Genomic DNA, 17,714 nt, shown 5'->3' with positions numbered 1-17,714 from the left:
CTACCTATATGGGAACCTAGCTTCTGGGAAGTCTACCTATATGGGAACCTAGCTAATGGGAATACTACCTACAGGGGGACCTAGCTAGTGGGGAGACTACCTATATGGGAACCTAGCCACTGGGAAGACTAGCTATATGGGAACCTAGATATGGGGAGACTACCTATATGGGAACCTAGATATGGGTGAGACTACCTATATGGGAACCGAACTACTGGGAAACTACCCCCAAACTTTTTACCCCATGACCTCATGGCCCTTGCTGTTCCCTATTTTGAACATTTTCCCCAAAGTCATCAGTAAATAAGTTATCTCCATCTGACAATTTGTAAAAAATTAAAATAAAAACCAAAACAAACAAACCTGGAAAAGCCGATCAAGCACAATATGATCACCATGACAGCCCTGACATGACTTAAGCCAAGGATTTAACTCTATATGAGAAGAGGAGTAGCATGAGGACTGTTAATTAGAGCCACTATGGCTGTCACACCTCTAAAATGTATAATATTAGCACCTTGACAGACATGAATAAATCAGATTGTGGCCTACTATTTTATGTTTACAGCTGCTATGTAGTTATGTGTCTCCATGGTAACAGACTACAAAACCTGTGTAGTCTCATTCCGCAATCATTTGTTCATTTAGGAATGCATAACTGCAGGATCTGACTACAAGGGTTTTGTTTTGTAGTCTGTTACCACAGAAACACAAAGAGGAGTTGTATACACAAAATGGTAAAATAATATAAATATTTAAACAACAATATTAATATGATTGGGTTCCAAAAAAAGTTGATACTCACAGAATCTGACACTGACACAAAGTTGGTGATAAGCAGAGCGTTTGCCCACCATACCCGCCTACAACTGTCCCACTGATGCTTAGGCAACTCCCAGAAGGCGCCCCATTTCACCAATGAGATCAGTCCAATGGATATTGGAATAGAGGCCAAGTGGAGAGGTTGTAACCTAAGGCAAGAGAGTAAATAATCAATGACTGAACAAGTTAAAAGTTGATTGAATGATTCAGTGTCAGTCGTAAGATAGAACCATACAGTTATCCACAACCAGGTCATGTATAGACAGTTTTAGGCTATGTTCACACTATGTAAAACTACGGCCGTAGTTCTCGCCGCAGAACTACGGCTGTAGTTTTAAGGGGGAACATAGCATTATTTGCAATGGGATCCCGGCCGGAGCGTACACACATTGTATGCGCTCCGGCCGGGATCCCATGCGGCGCCGGAAAAAACTGACATGAAAGAAAGACTTGTCAGTTCACACAGTGAAGCAAGAGGTTACGGCTTCACTGTGGGCTATGGGAAGCTCTGATGCGGGCCCAAGCTGAGGCGCCCGCATCAGAGCTCCGCGGCCGGAGAGATCACCCGGCCGGTACTTAAGTACCGGCTGGGATGATCCTTGCTGAGACCGGCCGTTCCGTGACCCGGCTGGGGTCACGGAACGGCCAGGTGTTCACGTAATGTGAACATAGCCTTAATCTGTGGACATTCTGTTGCTTAGATTGTTCTACTGGGGGAAGCTACAAAGCTTAAAGGGATATAGCGCTCAGACATAACCTATCATATATTGCTCCCTATGATGAGAAAAACGATTCCTTCTTTACATGTCTTTAACTTTTCTGTCTTCTTCCCTCAGTTTTGAGCTGCTGCTTTCTGCTAAAGACACAAAAACTGTATATGAGCTATGCAGTCCATCTCTGCTCTCAACCCCCACCCCCTTCCGAGACGGCTGATGTAAACAAGTCCTTATCTGCAACTTTGTAGCAACTTTGTAATGCCAGTAGGAATAATCACGGTCAGTTCATCAGCAACTTGAGCTGAGATTAACCCTCCCAGCATTACAAAGTTGCAGATATAGCCGCCAGGAACTTGTTTACATGAGCCTCTTGGAAGAGGAAAAGGCGGTTGAGACCAGAGTGACTAAACAGCTCATATACAGTTTTTTGTATTGACACCGGAGTGACTGAACAGCTCACATACAGTTTTTTGTGTTTTCAGCAGAAAGCAGCAGATCAAACCTGTGGGAAGGAGACAAAAAAGGTAATGAAAGTATGGAAGGAATTGTTATTCTCATCATGGGAAGCAACATATAAAAAGTCCAGGTACTTCAAGAGAGATACTTACCTTCTTAACCTCTTGTAGATATAGCTCATGGCCATGGTCAGAGTTACTTCCTGCCCAGAATTCTCTGTTAAAATTAGAAAAGATTTGGCCCCTAGAAATCCACTAAAAAAAAAAAAGTTAACATTAATAGTTAAACCATATCAGCTTGCATGTTGGCGCAGTATCTGTACACAAAAGTCTTAGTGAGGGGGATATAAGTAATTGGAGAAACTATCCACAGGGGGGACCTGATTACTGGGGAAATAACTACAGTTGGGGTAGTCACTGGGGAGACTACTACCAGGGAGACATGGCTACTGGGGAAACTACCAACAGGGGTGACCTAACTACTGAGGGGACTACTAACAGAGGGAGATAACTATTGTGGAGATTACTAACAGGGGAACATAGCTACTGAGTAAAATACCTAGAGGGGCGACCTAACTACTGAGGAGACTACTAACAGGGATACATGACAACTGAGTAAAATACCAACAGGGGACCTAACTACTAAGAAGACTAACAGGGGTACATGGCAACTGAGTAAAATACCTACAGGGGTGACCTAACCACTAAGGAGACTACTAACAGTGGTACATGGCAACTGAGTAAAATACCAACAGGGCACCTAACTACTGTGGAGACCACTAACAGGGGAACATGGCTACTGAGTAAAATACCTACAGGCGGGACCTAACTAATGAGGAGACTACTAACAGGGGGACATGGCTACTGGGGAAACTACCTACAGGGAGACCTAACTACTGTAGAGACTACTAACAGGGGACATGGCTACTGGGGAAACTACCTACAGGGGGACCTAACTACTGAGGAGACTACTAACAGGGGGACATGGTTACTGGGGAAACTACCAACAGGGGTGACCTAACTACTTAGGAAACTACCTACAGGGGGAACTAGATACTGGGGAAACTACCTACTAGGGGAACCTAACTACTGTGAGTACTACTAACAGAGGGACCAAGCTACTTTGGAAACTACCTGCTGGGGGTCTTAACTACAGGGGGACCTAACTACTGGGGAAACTATCTACTGGGGGGACCTAACTACTGAGGATACTACTAACAGGGGGAACCTGGCTACCACCATATACATTAGATGGACAGCCAATGGTGGGTTCTGTCAGTACATGTCTACTATATATGGGGGCCTTTAGGGTCAGTGGTGTCAGGTGATACATCAAGAGGACAATCCTTATTACTACAGAAAACTCTGAACAAGCAGGGGATACTGTCAGGTGAGAGCTCGGAAGTCTATAGAATTTTGAATAAATGATAATACTTTCAATAAAGTTTTTGCGAAGTTGCCCTACCTTTTCAGCATGTCATATCTCCCTGTTACCAGAATGGTGTTTAAAGGTTGAACATACCCTTTAAACAAATGAAGCTATGATATGAAGTAATGAGACGGCGGCGACGAAGTGAGATTTACGCCGGTCGGTAATAATTTTTTCTATCTCTCAATTAATGGCCTCTAAAAATTACATTAACTTCCTGAGCGGCTCCTTAGATTTATCAAAATGCCATCTTGAATCCCACAAGTGTTGCCACCTGGGAGAAGGGGACTCAATTAAGTCCTCCCCCTCCGCTTCCATTTGCTTTTCCTTGCAGGCACCGCGACCCTATTAAACTGACGGTAGGCTGACATTTTAGGTTAGATATTATCATATTGTATGTCGTCATTTCCCTTCTATAACAGCAGGACACGGCGAGTTCACTCTTCATCTCCTTATCGAGGAAGGGAAGGAGTCCGGGCACAGCTTAACCTTGGTAATTAGAGTCTTTATAGGCAGACGCCGAGGCGCTGGAGGGTGCGCTTGCAAATTTCAACAATGTTGAGATCAGACGGAGCATCGTGTCTCTACAGAGAAGCCGCTCCGGAAAAATAAACTCTCCAGTCTTATAGCGGCTTTTATGGCTCATGTTTAGGTGAGCAATGTAAACTATGGCCCTACAAAGTTTAAAAACCATATAAAGTCTTCTAGTTATGTGTATAGTATAGAAGAAAAAAAAAGTTATAGCCGTCAGAAGTCGTGTAGTCCAGATAAAAACTGTACTTAAAGGGGTACTCCAGGGGAAAAAAATATTTGAAATCAACTTATATAGAGTTGTTGTTTTCTTCTATTAAAAAAAACTCCAGTCTTCCAGTACTTATCAGCTGATGTATGTCCTGCAGGAAGTGGTGTATTCTTTCTAGTCTGATATGGTACTCCCTGCTGCCACCTCTGTCCATGTCAGGAACTGTCCAGAGCATCCCTTTTGTAATTTGTTCTTAAAAAACCTAATAAAAACATTGAACCAGAAATACTCTCCTGGTCTGGACAGTTGAAGTAAATTACAAATCTATGTAACTTTCTGACACCAGTTGATTTAAAAGAAAGAAAGTTGCCCTTTAACAACTCTGTAGAAATTTCCTAGAGGCTTCCAGAAAAAGGGAAGGTCTCCCTGGAAGGCATGCAAATCTCCTGAGAGGGCACCAGGATGCTGTCTGTCTTGGCACCAAGGAGTGAAGGACTGCAGGAACAGGGACAGGTGAGTATCTGGGTCTGGTCTAGGGTCTGTAAACCTGGGCTTGTCTGAGATCTGTATAAAGGACAGGGCTGGCTGAGTTATAGAAATGGCTGGGGGCCTGTATACAGGGGTTTATATAAAAGGCTGATCTGGGTTCATGTACATAGAGGCATGTTAACATGGGAGTCTGGTCTGGGGTCTGCATACAGGGGGTCTGGTCTTGATTGTGTATAAAGGACTGGGACGATCCGGGGGTCTATGTAACGGGCTATGCTGTATACATGGGGTTTATATAATGGGATTGCCTGGGGCCTGTATGCAGAGGAGTCTGGAAACATAGGACTCTGGTCAGGCCTCTTTAAAGAAGGTGGTGGTGGTGGTAGTGGGGGTATGGTATGGAGCCCATGGAAGGCTGCTGGTCTGTGTTATGCATAAAGGACTGGGTTGGTCTGGGGGGTCTATGTATTTAGGTGAGTCTGGTCAAAGGTTTATATAAAGGGCTGGTCTGGAGTCTGTATAGAGGGGTCTGTAAACTTGGTGGCCTGATCTAGAGTGTTTAGATAAGGAGGGTCTGATCTAGAGCTTACATAAAGTTGGTCTGGTTTCTGCAAACTGGGGTCTGGGGTCTTTATAAATGGCTGGATGGCTCTGGGGTCTATATAAATGGCTGGATGGGTCTGGGGTCTATATAAATGGCTGGATGGGTCTGGGGTCTATATAAATGGCTGGATGGGTCTGGGGTCTATATAAATGGCTGGATGGGTCTGGGGTCTATATAAATGGCTGGATGGGTCTGGTGTCTATATAAATGGCTGGATGGGTCTGGGGTCTATATAAATGACTGGATTGGTCTGGGGTGTATATAAATGCCTGGATGGGTCTAAGGGTCTATATAAATGGCTGGATGGGTCTGGGGTCTATATAAATGGCTGGATGGGTCTGGGGTCTATATAAATGGCTGGATGGGTCTGGGGTCTATATAAATGGCTGGATGGGTCTGGGGTCTATATAAATGGCTGGATGGGTCTGGGGTCTATATAAATGGCTGGATGGGTCTGGGGTCTATATAAATGGCTGGATGGGTCTGGTGTCTATATAAATGGCTGGATGGGTCTGGGGTCTATATAAATGACTGGATTGGTCTGGGGTGTATATAAATGCCTGGATGGGTCTAAGGGTCTATATAAATGGCTGGATGGGTCTGGGGTCTATATAAATGGCTGGATGGGTCTGGGGTCTATATAAATGGCTGGATGGGTCTGGGGTCTATATAAATGGCTGGATGGGTCTGGGGTCTATATAAATGGCTGGATGGGTCTGGGGTCTATATAAATGGCTGGATGGGTCTGGTGTCTATATAAATGGCTGGATGGGTCTGGGGTCTATATAAATGACTGGATTGGTCTGGGGTGTATATAAATGCCTGGATGGGTCTAAGGGTCTATATAAATGGCTGGATGGGTCTGGGGTCTATATAAATGGCTGGATGGGTCTGGGGTCTATATAAATGGCTGGATGGGTCTGGGGTCTATATAAATGGCTGGATGGGTCTGGGGTCTATATAAATGGCTGGATGGGTCTGGGGTCTATATAAATGGCTGGATGGGTCTGGGGTCTATATAAATGGCTGGATGGGTCTGGGGTCTATATAAATGGCTGGATGGGTCTGGGGTCTATATAAATGGCTGGATGGGTCTGGGGTCTATATAAATGGCTGGATGGGTCTGGGGTCTATATAAATGGCTGGATGGGTCTGGGGTCTATATAAATGGCTGGATGGGTCTGGGGTCTATATAAATGGCTGGATGGGTCTGGGGTCTATATAAATGGCTGGATGGGTCTGGGGTCTATATAAATGGCTGGGTGGCCCAGTTTTACTCTCTAGGAACCAGGTATACAGCCCAGACTAGAAGAAAAGACGTATCAATGGATTTGACTTCCTTACCTTAGAAAGAAGAAGGAGTCCACCCCCAAGTATACCGGGCCGCTCAGCGTGTAGAAGTACAGAGGTTTTTCTAACACTTTTGATTTCCATTCAAAGGAATTATCTGAAGTGAGATATTATATATATACTTTACCGCATATAGTGAACATCAGGACAACTATTAGCAATGGCCATTCCCCAGCCCAAGATAGTGAACAAAACTTTAATCTGAATTGTTATGTTACATTCCTGTGCTGCTGATCTATGAGAACAGCTTCATTATAGATTTGTTATTCTATTCAAGAAACATGCGAGCGGAACATCCTACAACCAATGTAACATCCTTGGGATAACCCGCAGTGGGACACTGCATACTAAATTAACAGAGAATAATAGAGATAGATGACAGAGTATCTGCACCGAGTGAGGGTCATGTATGAAGGAGCCAGGTGAACTATGGGAAATCTAGATATTTATGTAACCATATATATAAGGTTATTATACTACACATGGAGACAGGTTACGTGCTCACCAATGTTGAAGACACTGGCCAGCTGACTGGTATGTCCTGAAATGATCCACAGCAGGCTGAGGACTCGGATCCCGTTCAGACAGGGGTACTCCTGATTTTGGGGGTTCACAGTCGTCACAGCCGGGAAATTCTCTTGTATGGCAAAGCTCTTCAGAACTCGATCAATACAAGCTGCAGATGAAAGAGAGTTATATCAATCAGAAACTCCCAAGATTCGATTCAGCAAAGCTACCCATCGAATTTGACACTTTGTTTTAAAGTTCCCCTTTAAAAATTGTCTTAAATGGGGTACTCGGTTGATTTTTTTTATCAACTTGTGTTAGAAAATTTTACAAATTTGCAAATTAATTCTATTCAAAAATCTCAAGTCTTCCAGTACTTATCAACTGCTGTATGTCCCACAAGATGGTGGTGTATTCTCTCCAGTCTGACACAGGGCTCTCTGCTGCCACCTCTGTCCATGTAAGGAACTGTCCAGAGCAGGAGAGATTTCCTATGGGGATTTGCTGCTGCTCTGGACAGTTCCTGACACGGACAGAGGTGGCAGTAGAGAGCACTGTGTTAGACTGAAAAGAATCCACCACTTCCTGCAGGACATACAGCAGCTGATAAGTACTGGAAGACTGGAGATTTTAAAATAGAAGTAATTTACAAATCTGTATAATTTTATTGCACCAGTTGATTTAAAAAAATTTTTCCCTCTGGAGTACCCCCTTTAACTAAAGAAGTAACAGATAGGGGTCCTCCAACTGCATCCCGATTGTTAGTAAGAGCTGGGATAAGCACGGCTGTCTGTTAGATAAAGATCAATGGATGCTTTATAATTCTTCATTATGCTGCGTTTACATGTAAGGATTATCGTGCGAATTTGCGCGATAACGATCAAATTCGAACGATAATCATACGTGTAAACGCAGCGAACGATCAAACGACGAGCGAGAAATCATTCATTTTGATCTTTGAACATGTTCTCAAATCGTCGTTGATCGTTCGCAAAAAATTCGCAGATCGTTCCGTGTGAACAGTCGTTTGCCGATTTAACCAATGTGTGAGATAGGCTTAAGCGATCACAAAACGATCGCAAAACAAATTTTCCGTACGATATATGGATCCGTCTAAACGCTGACCGTTATGAAAAAAAAAACGTTACTTCGACATCGTTAATCGTACCATCGGGCCAATTATCGTTTCGTGTAAACGCAGCATTAGTAAAATGACTATTGACCATTGTGATCAGCTGCAATCCTGTATGGATGTAATTTATGCTGCGTTTACACAAAGCGATAATTCACCCAATCGATCGATTTTGAAGCAACAATTTGGTTTTTAGAACGATCAGCGTTTAGACAAATAAATCATTCGAAAAATCGTCAAAAAATTTGTAAGAAAAATCGTTATTGCAATTGTTTTTAAGATCCCTTAAGCCCATCTTTTACATGAATCTTTAAAAGACTGTTTACACGAAGCGATCTGCGAATTTTTAGCGAACAACGATTTGAGAACATGTTGAAAGATCAAAATGAACGATTTCTCGCTCGTCGCTTGATCGTTTGCTGTGTTTACACGGAACGATTATCGCTCAAATGCGATCGTTATTGCGAAAATTCGAGCGATAATCCGTTCCGTGTAAACGCAGCATTAGAGAAGCCCCCAACTGCAGAGAGGCCACTGTACTGGGTGACACCAGCTCTGCCCTTTGCACATCACTAGCTATACCCAGAATAGTGCTATGCCAGCTCTGCTACATCGTCTCTCCCTTGAGTTGATGAATCATTGATAGTTTGCACTTGTTACCTGCGCCATCCCCGGATATTAATTCATATGGCGGCCGGCAGTGAGTCTCCGGAGTGCGTTTGTTACCGTCATTAACCTGCTAATTCTACATCTTGTATGTCTATTCGCCGCATTACACACACCGGAGGAGGTTTTATGCGGCTCCTCAAAGGAATTATCTGGTTCTTCTGATTTCTCTTACACTTTGTTGAGATCTCTTTGAACAGGTTGCGCCTATCTGTAGGGATTAGGCTGAACAAAACCGTATTTAACCCTTGCATGCATTTTTTACAGGCTTGGGAGGGAATGGAAGCTGTAAGTTCTCCTGTTCTCTGGTGTGCAGAATATTACAGACCCCCCAACACTAAAATCAATGGGCATCTATGACTGGACTGTGTTTAATGCAATGCTTCAGGAGTGTCTCATAGGTAATGATGGGTATTGAACCCAATTGACTTATCAGGTCCCCCCCCCCATCCTAAATACATGTTGCTGTGCAGAATTGTACGCAGTGGCTGCCTGTGCTCTGCTTCCCTGTTCTTCTATAGCTTTCCTGGATGGATTGCTGGAAATAGAGGTGGGTATGGCATCCCGGAATCCGATTAACAGCTATGGAAGAGCAGGAAGAAAGAGCAGAAGATTGGGAGAAGCCATGTGCACAGTGCCAGCTATTCTATGTTGTGTGTAGTGCTGAATAGCAGAGCTGTTCCTGGGCAGGGGCTGCTCTGCTATTCCCTGCTGCTGCCCGTTCTCAACAGTATGGGCAGCAGCAGAGAATTGCAGATCTAAGTCACAGTAGCGGATTATAATAGGTCCATTTCGGGCTCTGGGGCCCTGAGTTCCTGGGGGGCCCATGGACACCCAAAAAGACTTATACTTTCAGTGGTGTATTGTCTGCTGGCTACAGTTCTGCCATGATTTTCAAAAAAATCTTTGTTTTTTACGGCAATTTTGGACAAATCAGGGCATTATGTATCCTGTAGTATGAGCACCACGCTAGTGCGGCCATAGTTACAGTGGGGTGGGGGCCCAGGCTTGGTAAACATTGTAAAGTTAATCCGCCCCTTCCAAGTCACAGTGTGCACCAGTCCCCTGTTATACCTATCTACTCTCCTTCAGCTGTAATAAAGAGGTGTGGTATGGACATTCAGCTGTAACATGGGCACAGAATTGCACTTTGTAGCTTTAGGGCATTATTCACACAGTGTTGCTGTAGTTTAAGGTGAATTTTCTGTGTGTGCACATGAGGAGTAACACTATATCTGGCCATATATAACATTTTTCTGCAGGGTTGTGCTCTGCAGGCTAAATCTGAAATGATCAGTTCTCCTGGGTCTGGTGGGTGGAGCCTAATGTCTATGGTGTCTGTACACAGAGGAGGAGATCCTGTACTGTCTTTGTGCACAGCAAAAAAAATCAGCAGCATGGAAGCCATGACAAAGCTATAGTGAGCAGTCTGAACTGTGTATAAAGTTCTAGAGTGAGATCTCTTAGCTGTCTCTCTCTCCCTGTACCCAAGCACTCCCCCTCTCATCTTCCTCCTCCTTTAATTGTTCTATACTTATGACTGAGCTGATTTTTTAGAGGGTCAGAGGGGATGACAGCCTAGCAGGGATGAGAGACAAGATTCTTTATAACTCATGAAGGAAGATTTTTTGTCTTATAAGATATATTACAAAGTCTCTTATATTCCATCGTATAATTGATCTGTATAGAGTTAGTAGAAATGTCTGTGTTTATTTAAAAATGTGTTTTGTGACATGGTAACTGCATTAATTTCTTCTTCAACTACCATGCAGTCTCTTATTAATCTCAATGGGAGATGGTAAACCATGCAAAAAAGTGATTTGTATGGACCTGCTTCATTGAAACCAATGGAAGTGCCAAGACAGACCCCTTGAATGTGATGCAAAGAAGCCAACTGAGCAGCATAATAAATAGACAAAATCTATAATTTAACATAAAAATAACCTATAAGGATTTCCTGTATCATCATAAAGGCTTCAAGTCCAAAGCTAACTTTAGCTCTTTACTTTCGTTCTTTGGCTCGTAGCCGTGATATATTCTATCGATTTAAACACTAAAAAGTAAATGAAAGGTGTTGTGGCGTCAAAGCGACTCAATCTAAACTGCGCAATTCCAAGTGATATAACAATCTGGGGTATTACTGTGCTTCTTCTCATTGCCATATTCCTCCTCCGATGGGAAATTGGATTTTCCTGCAGGCTTTTCGAGCTCCGGAGCCCGGTGTTTCCGCTGTAGAATGATGGTCTTGCACTGCTCAAATGATGAGGAGGCTTTGAAGTTGAGAAGCGCTGTGTAAATGGAGGCAATTATAGGCAGGATGATGAACAAGCCGCTGAGGCACCTGCCAAAAGCAAAAGTTATTAGGGCAGAGTTATGGTCACTTAGCTGGACTTTACCGAAGACAGCGGGTGATGGACACCGGACTCGTACTTACAGAGAAATTATAGCAAATGTATCAGCAGGAAACAGGCCCCGGGAGCAGAACGTCTCCACCACCACCGGAATGGTTTCATTCCGAATGACAAAACTAGGCAGAGACTCCAGGAATGACGTCCCCCTGTATTTAAGGAGATCTGTTGAGACACATATTATAGGGTGAGATGCTTAGGGTCCTATTACATGGCGGCCCGATCAATAGTGTAAATGAGTGCTGATCTGCCAGACTGGAACTCGTTTGCTGAACCTATTACACGGCTCGATTATTGTTTAGCAAGGGCTGCACAGACATTGTTAACGATGTCCGTGCAGCCAATGCCCTTAAAGCGACTCTGTACCCACAATCTGTCCCCCCCAAACCACTTGTACCGTCGGATCGCTGCTTTTAATCCAAAATCTGTCCCGGGGTCCGTTCGGCAGGTGATGCAGTTATTGTCCTGAAAAACAACTTTTAAACTTGCAGCCCTTTGCCAAACTGGCATGACCTAGAGTGTGTATGCATTAGGCTGGTACACCCCCTCTGTCCCTCCTGCCCGTCCTCTTCATCATTAGGAATGCCACTGACAGGTATTCTCCTATTCCTCACTTGTCTGAACACTGCACAGGTGCCTTAACGATCGAGCCCATGTGCCGTGCTCACACAGGTGATGAATATTAGAAAATCTGCCTGGGGCATTCCTAATGAGGAAGAGGGCGGGGAGAAGGGAGGAGACACTGTAGGCCACGCCAGTTTGACAAAGAGCTGCAAGTTTAAAAGTTGTTTTTAAGGACAATAACTGCATCACCTGCCGAACGGACCCCTGGACAGATCTTGGATTAAAAGCAGCTATCCGATGGTACAAGTGGTTTTGGGGGAGTCACTTTAACTGTTCATACATTACCTCTCCACGCTCCCAGTCTCCTCATGCCTTCTGTTCACTTCCCAACACCACGTGCTGAGGCTTCTTTGAGCTGACAGGCAGCTCAGCCAATCACTGGCCGTGGTGGTCTCGGGAAGCACACGGTGCTGGGAAGATAGCAAAAAGCAGGAGGAGACCAGGACCAGGAGAAGAGGAGAGGTGATGTATGAACAGTTTATTTAGTTGTTAGCCGTCAGCAGTACATCTCTATTATACTAGCGATGCACTTCAGCGGGTGTTGATTTTAGGTCTAGACCTAAAGAAACAATCGTTGTTATCAGCTGATCATAGTCTCTAATACACAGAGCGACAATCAGCCTGATTCGTCTGATAATAGTGATGATTATCGTTATACTGTTCAAATTTAAACGACTATTGTTTTGTGTAAATGCAGGCAGCCATCAAACGACCATCGAGAAATCGCTCATCGTTCCTTTGGTGCCGCATTCCGCATCCGTTGACTAATCGTTCAGAGTAATTCCACATTGTTCCTTCATTTGCGGGGATCAGATTAAACGATTGCAGTAACGATTATTGTTCTGTTTAATATGGTGAACGATTTCAGGTTAAAGCTAAACTATCTTGTTTAGTATCGTTAATTTTTAATTGTTAAAAATTGCTTTTTCTGATAGGGCCCTCAGATGTCTATAAAAGGAGTGCACAACAAGACTACAATTCCCAGAATGCCTGGGCAGCTAATGAGTACCAAGGCATGATGGGAATTGTAGTTTTGCAACAGCTGGATGGCCACAGGTTGTGCACCACTGTTCTATATGATACAAGATACCTGGGTCTACAGGTTTGTTGGTATACTACATAATGATAAAGATGACAAGGGGATCAGCTGATCCTCTCCAGGTCAGCAGATATTACATAAATAAATAGCTGACCAGGTAATGCATGAATGAAAGGGGTAAGGCACATAAAGAATCCAAGTCTCGGTCATAGAAGGAGGTGCAGAAAATGATATAATGATAGATAGATAGATAGATAGATAGATAGATAGATAGATAGATAGATAGATAGATAGATGATAGATAGGAGATAGGAGATAGATAGATAGATAGATAGATAGATAGATAGATAGGCGATAGATAGGAGATAGATAGATAGATAGATGATAGATAGATGGATAGGAGATAGATAGATAGATAGATAGATAGATAGATAGATAGATAGATAGATAGATAGATAGATAGGAGATAGATAGATAGATAGATAGATAGATAGATAGATGATAGATAGATAATAGATAGATAGATAGATAGATAGATAGTAGATACATAGTGTGTGTGTGTGTGTGTTTATATATATATATATATATATATATATATATATATATATATATATATACACACACACACACACACACACACCCCATATTGGATTAATAAAGAGCTAACCTTATGCTTCATCTTACCCAGGGTAGCCATGGTTGTAATATCTCTGCTGCTGCAAGAATCAGGAACACAGATCCCAATGACAAACTTTACTCCTTCCTTTAAAATAATGGAGAAAAAGCAGAGTTAGGTCATCTAATAGCAAGGCAACAAAGAATAGCCCACACTCCTCAGCCCTGGACTCAAAATGACTACATCCTGCCCATTCAAGTCAATGGGAGAGATTTATCAAACTGGTGTAAAGTGAAACTGGCTCAGTTGCCCCTAGCAACCAATCAGATTCCACCTTTCACTCCTCACAGACTCTTTGGAAAATGTTGGAATCTGATTGGTTGCTAGGGGCAACTGGGCTAATTCTACTTTACACCAGTTTGATAAATCTCCCCCAATGTTTCCCAACGTATATTAACATTGTGGGGCCGGAAACGTGATGTAAACCTAGCCTTACAGCTGATTATTGGGGGTCCCACCAAAGGAAGACTTTCTGATCATTTGTTTACCAAATGAAACTTCTAATAAGTAGGGATTGTCCAAATCAACAATCCCATTAAAGGGGCTGTCCAGTAAAAATCTTTTTCTATCAAATCGACTGGTTTCACAAAGTTATATAGATTTGTAATTTACTTCTATTTAAAAATCTCCAGTCTTCCACTACTTATCAGCTGCTGTACATCCTGCAGGAAGTGGTGTATTCTTTCTAGTCTGACACAGTCAGAAGCAGGAGAGGTTTTCTATGGGAAATTACTACTGCTCTAGACAGTTCCTGACATGGACAGAGGTGGCAGCAGAAAACACCTTGACCAGAAAGAATATACCACTTCCTGCAGAACATCCAGCACCTGATAAGTAGAGATTTTTAAATAGAGGTAAATTACAGATCTATATAACTTTCTGACACCAGTTGATTTGAAAGAAAAAGATTTTCACCGGAGTTCCCCTTTAAGATCATATCATAGTTCTGACAAACAAGAGACTGATGCAAATCACATTCACACATTATGTCTACTTGACCCACCGGTTATCTAACCATATTAGCAGTTTGAAATGTGAATTGTAGCTGACAATATAACAGCAAATGCTATCTTTCCTGGTGCTGATGGTGGTCGAAAACGTATAAAATTGCCTTTTTATTTCCCAGGCAAGTGCCAAGGAGGTGGAGCTGAGATGCTCAAGTGTCACTGCCACAACTCTTCTTTTACCCTCAATTTCCAGCTCATCCTTGACTGATGTACAAAGCCCTATGGCATTATCTAGGAAGGACTAGAGGGTACAAGAGAATTTGACAGTTTAGCAGTTCAGCTCCGCCTCCTATACATCATCAGTGTAAGGAAAAAAATATATGTAGATATATAATTTTTTTTCAAATAAAGTTTTAGTACAAAGTTATATAACTTTATTAAATAAGTTATTGCATGATAGCAATGGTGGTACCACTTAAAGTGTCACTGTTGTATTTTTGTAACTTTGTAATTGGGGTTTATTAGGCAAATATGCCATTATCTGCATTCAAAAAGACTTTCCCCAGACCCCCCCCCCCCACTCCTCTCTCTCATTCACTGCTCATTATCAGGAAATTATGTCTTGTTGCATCAGACGTGTCCCTGTCTGTTCTATGGAGAGGGGAGGGAGGAGGAGGAAGGAGGGAGATTAGTCGGCAGCAGAGAACAGAGAACAGAGAACAAAGGATTACACAGCGGGACCTGTGTGAAAGTCTGTAATCAGAGGTCAGAGAGGTCAGTGCTGACTTCAGAGGAGATAGCCCGGTGATGTGGCTGTAAATTAACTCTTTCTTGTCCTGTTTTGGTGCCTAATCTCCCTCTACCCCTCCCCTCTCAATAGAGAACAATGAAGACGGGGGGGGGGGGGGAGCTTCAAACAGCTTTTTCATTATAAAAATGCATTTTTCGGCTAATAAACCCAATTACAAAGTTTCTTAAAATTGCTTGTACGGTGCAGACCTGTTCCACATGCATCTTGCAGTATTCGCCTTTAAATTCCCGTCCAGCAGCTTGAACTGAGAGACATTCGCTATAAGATCCGAGCCGGTCCACATTACCATTCACTATGCCGCTTCCCTGCTTTCCCAAAGCATCATACACTGTAAGAGGACACATCACAAGCTTTGATCAGGGTCAGTTATGAACATATATCTTGTATGTAGTATTTAAAAGAATAGGCTGTATCCATGTTTCCCAGGACTCCAACTTCTGCAGCTGCCAGGAGTCAAATGCCGAGTGTTCGGGTTTGGGGAACCTTGCAGAACCAAAACAGTTTGGCATCTCTGCTCAACACTAGTCATGTTTGGCTGCACTGGGGTTCATTGGGTGCAGAAAACATGACATATGCACACCCATTAAAGTAGTAGTAGTTCACAATTTTTTTTCTTTCAGATCAACTGGTGTCAAAAAGTGCCAGAGATTTGCCATTTACTTCTATTGAAAAGTGTAAAGTCTTCCAGTACTTATCAGCTGCTGTATGTCCTGCAGGAAGTGGTGTATTCTTTCCAGTCTGACACAGTGTCCTCTGCTGCCACCTCTGTCCATGTCAGGAACTTTCCATAGCGGCAACAAATCCCCATAGAAAACCTATTCTGCTCTTCAAATTGGAAAAAATACCACTTCCTGCCAGACATACAGCAGCTAATAAGTACTGTAAGACTGTCTGGCACTTTCTGGCACCAGTTGATTTGAAAGAAAAAAAACATTTGGTGAACTACCCCTTTAAGGGGGTTGTCAACATATTAGCTGAGCAGGCACTTTCTTGTATTAAAACCCTCTATACAGGGATTTGCTGTGATGTCATTATTGATGTTACCCAGTTCCCTAACAATTACCTGAGAGCAGAAACAGCATTTAAAGGGGTTATCTAAAAAGAAAGAGACAGAGGGACTTGAGTTAAAAGTGTTGTCTGTCCCTTCAAAAAAGGGACATTTGGTAGGTATGCATGTGTACACTGCCTATATGATACTCCCTTGCAAGCAAGCTGCTTTCTATCTGCTGGAGCTGCCTTCCAAAGTTTCTCTCCCCCCTGTCCACCCTTGAAGCTGATGTGTAGCTCCTCCCCCATCCCTACTGCTATCTCTAACACTGAGAAAACAGATCATCAGTCTAGCCGATTTATCTTATCTTTCTCTGTGTGCCAGTTAATGTGCATGGCACGAGTAGCATTTTCCCACAATGTCATATACTAAAAGAAATTGTCTGAAACATGACTTTTTACACAAGAATACGTTGGTATAAATTGTCTGCCTGCGGCTACAATTCTGGGGAATCCCAATGAGACTCGTACGACTCCTCCGACTGATTCCTCTCGTCTTTCGCGACGTTGTAAAGAGAGATGATAAAAAAGACGGCCGCCTGTTATCTGTTATTTCTGAGAGGAAACATGAAGAGGTGGATATTGCTTCGGCTTGGTAGATGATAGACGAGCAAATTACTGATAGCTGGTAATCGGGCAGGATTAACACCGAATGAGCTGTAAATGGAATTTATACTGGATGACAGGCCCTCCGAGGACGAGAGACGTCTTCATCATTGTTGTCTGTCTAAATGTTTCCAGTATTCTCCTGTTATACAAGAACCTCTTCTGTAAAAGTGGATATAAATGTAAATGTAAAAGCATGAAGGGTGAAGATAAGTGAAGATTGACAGACCATAAAGGGAGCAATTAAAGGCATATACCGCCAATAAAAGTTAGCCTTTTTGGATCAATTCCTCACTGTTTTTAAGAACTTCCTGACCCATGACGTACATCATAGGTCATGTGAGAGAGTATGACCTACTCAGGAGGCAAGCCTGCCCCATGCCTGCCAAGGGAGAGCTGCTATCTGCAACTCACAACCTTTGGTGATGACTAGTGTTAAGCAAACTTGACGAAAGTTTGGGTTAGTCAACTTTCATCTGAACCCAAATACTTGGCATTTGACTCCCGGTGGCTGGAGGAGTTGGATGCCACCCTAGGGCTGCCAGGAAAACATGGATACAGTCTATGGCGGCCAAGGGCAGCATCCAATGCCAAGCATTTGAGGTTCAGACTAAGAGTATATGCACACTAAGCAGTTCTCGCAG

At 43.1% G+C, this 17,714-nt stretch overlaps 1 protein-coding gene across 2 annotated transcripts in view; it reads right to left on the bottom strand.

The window, feature by feature from the left end:
• Positions 1-15,677, bottom strand: part of LOC138787488 (O-acyltransferase like protein-like) — a 31,505-nt gene extending 15,828 nt beyond the window's left edge. For both annotated transcript variants that reach the window (XM_069964807.1, XM_069964806.1), the window contains exons 1-8: positions 15,606-15,677; positions 13,668-13,746; positions 11,347-11,485; positions 11,054-11,253; positions 7,113-7,283; positions 6,602-6,704; positions 2,147-2,248; positions 806-971 (exon numbers count right to left, since the gene is read on the bottom strand). In XM_069964807.1, coding sequence (XP_069820908.1) covers positions 806-971; positions 2,147-2,248; positions 6,602-6,704; positions 7,113-7,283; positions 11,054-11,253; positions 11,347-11,485; positions 13,668-13,746; positions 15,606-15,620 — 975 coding nt within the window. In that variant the 5' untranslated portion in view covers positions 15,621-15,677. The remainder of the gene's footprint in view (positions 1-805; positions 972-2,146; positions 2,249-6,601; positions 6,705-7,112; positions 7,284-11,053; positions 11,254-11,346; positions 11,486-13,667; positions 13,747-15,605) is intronic.
• Positions 15,678-17,714: the final 2,037 nt, after the last annotated feature.

The sequence above is a fragment of the Dendropsophus ebraccatus genome, chromosome 3 (assembly GCF_027789765.1).
Source record: "Dendropsophus ebraccatus isolate aDenEbr1 chromosome 3, aDenEbr1.pat, whole genome shotgun sequence".
NCBI lineage: Eukaryota > Metazoa > Chordata > Amphibia > Anura > Hylidae > Dendropsophus > Dendropsophus ebraccatus.
The sequence above is the reverse complement of the archived record's forward strand: the minus strand, read 5'-3'. Positions and strand labels throughout refer to the sequence as shown.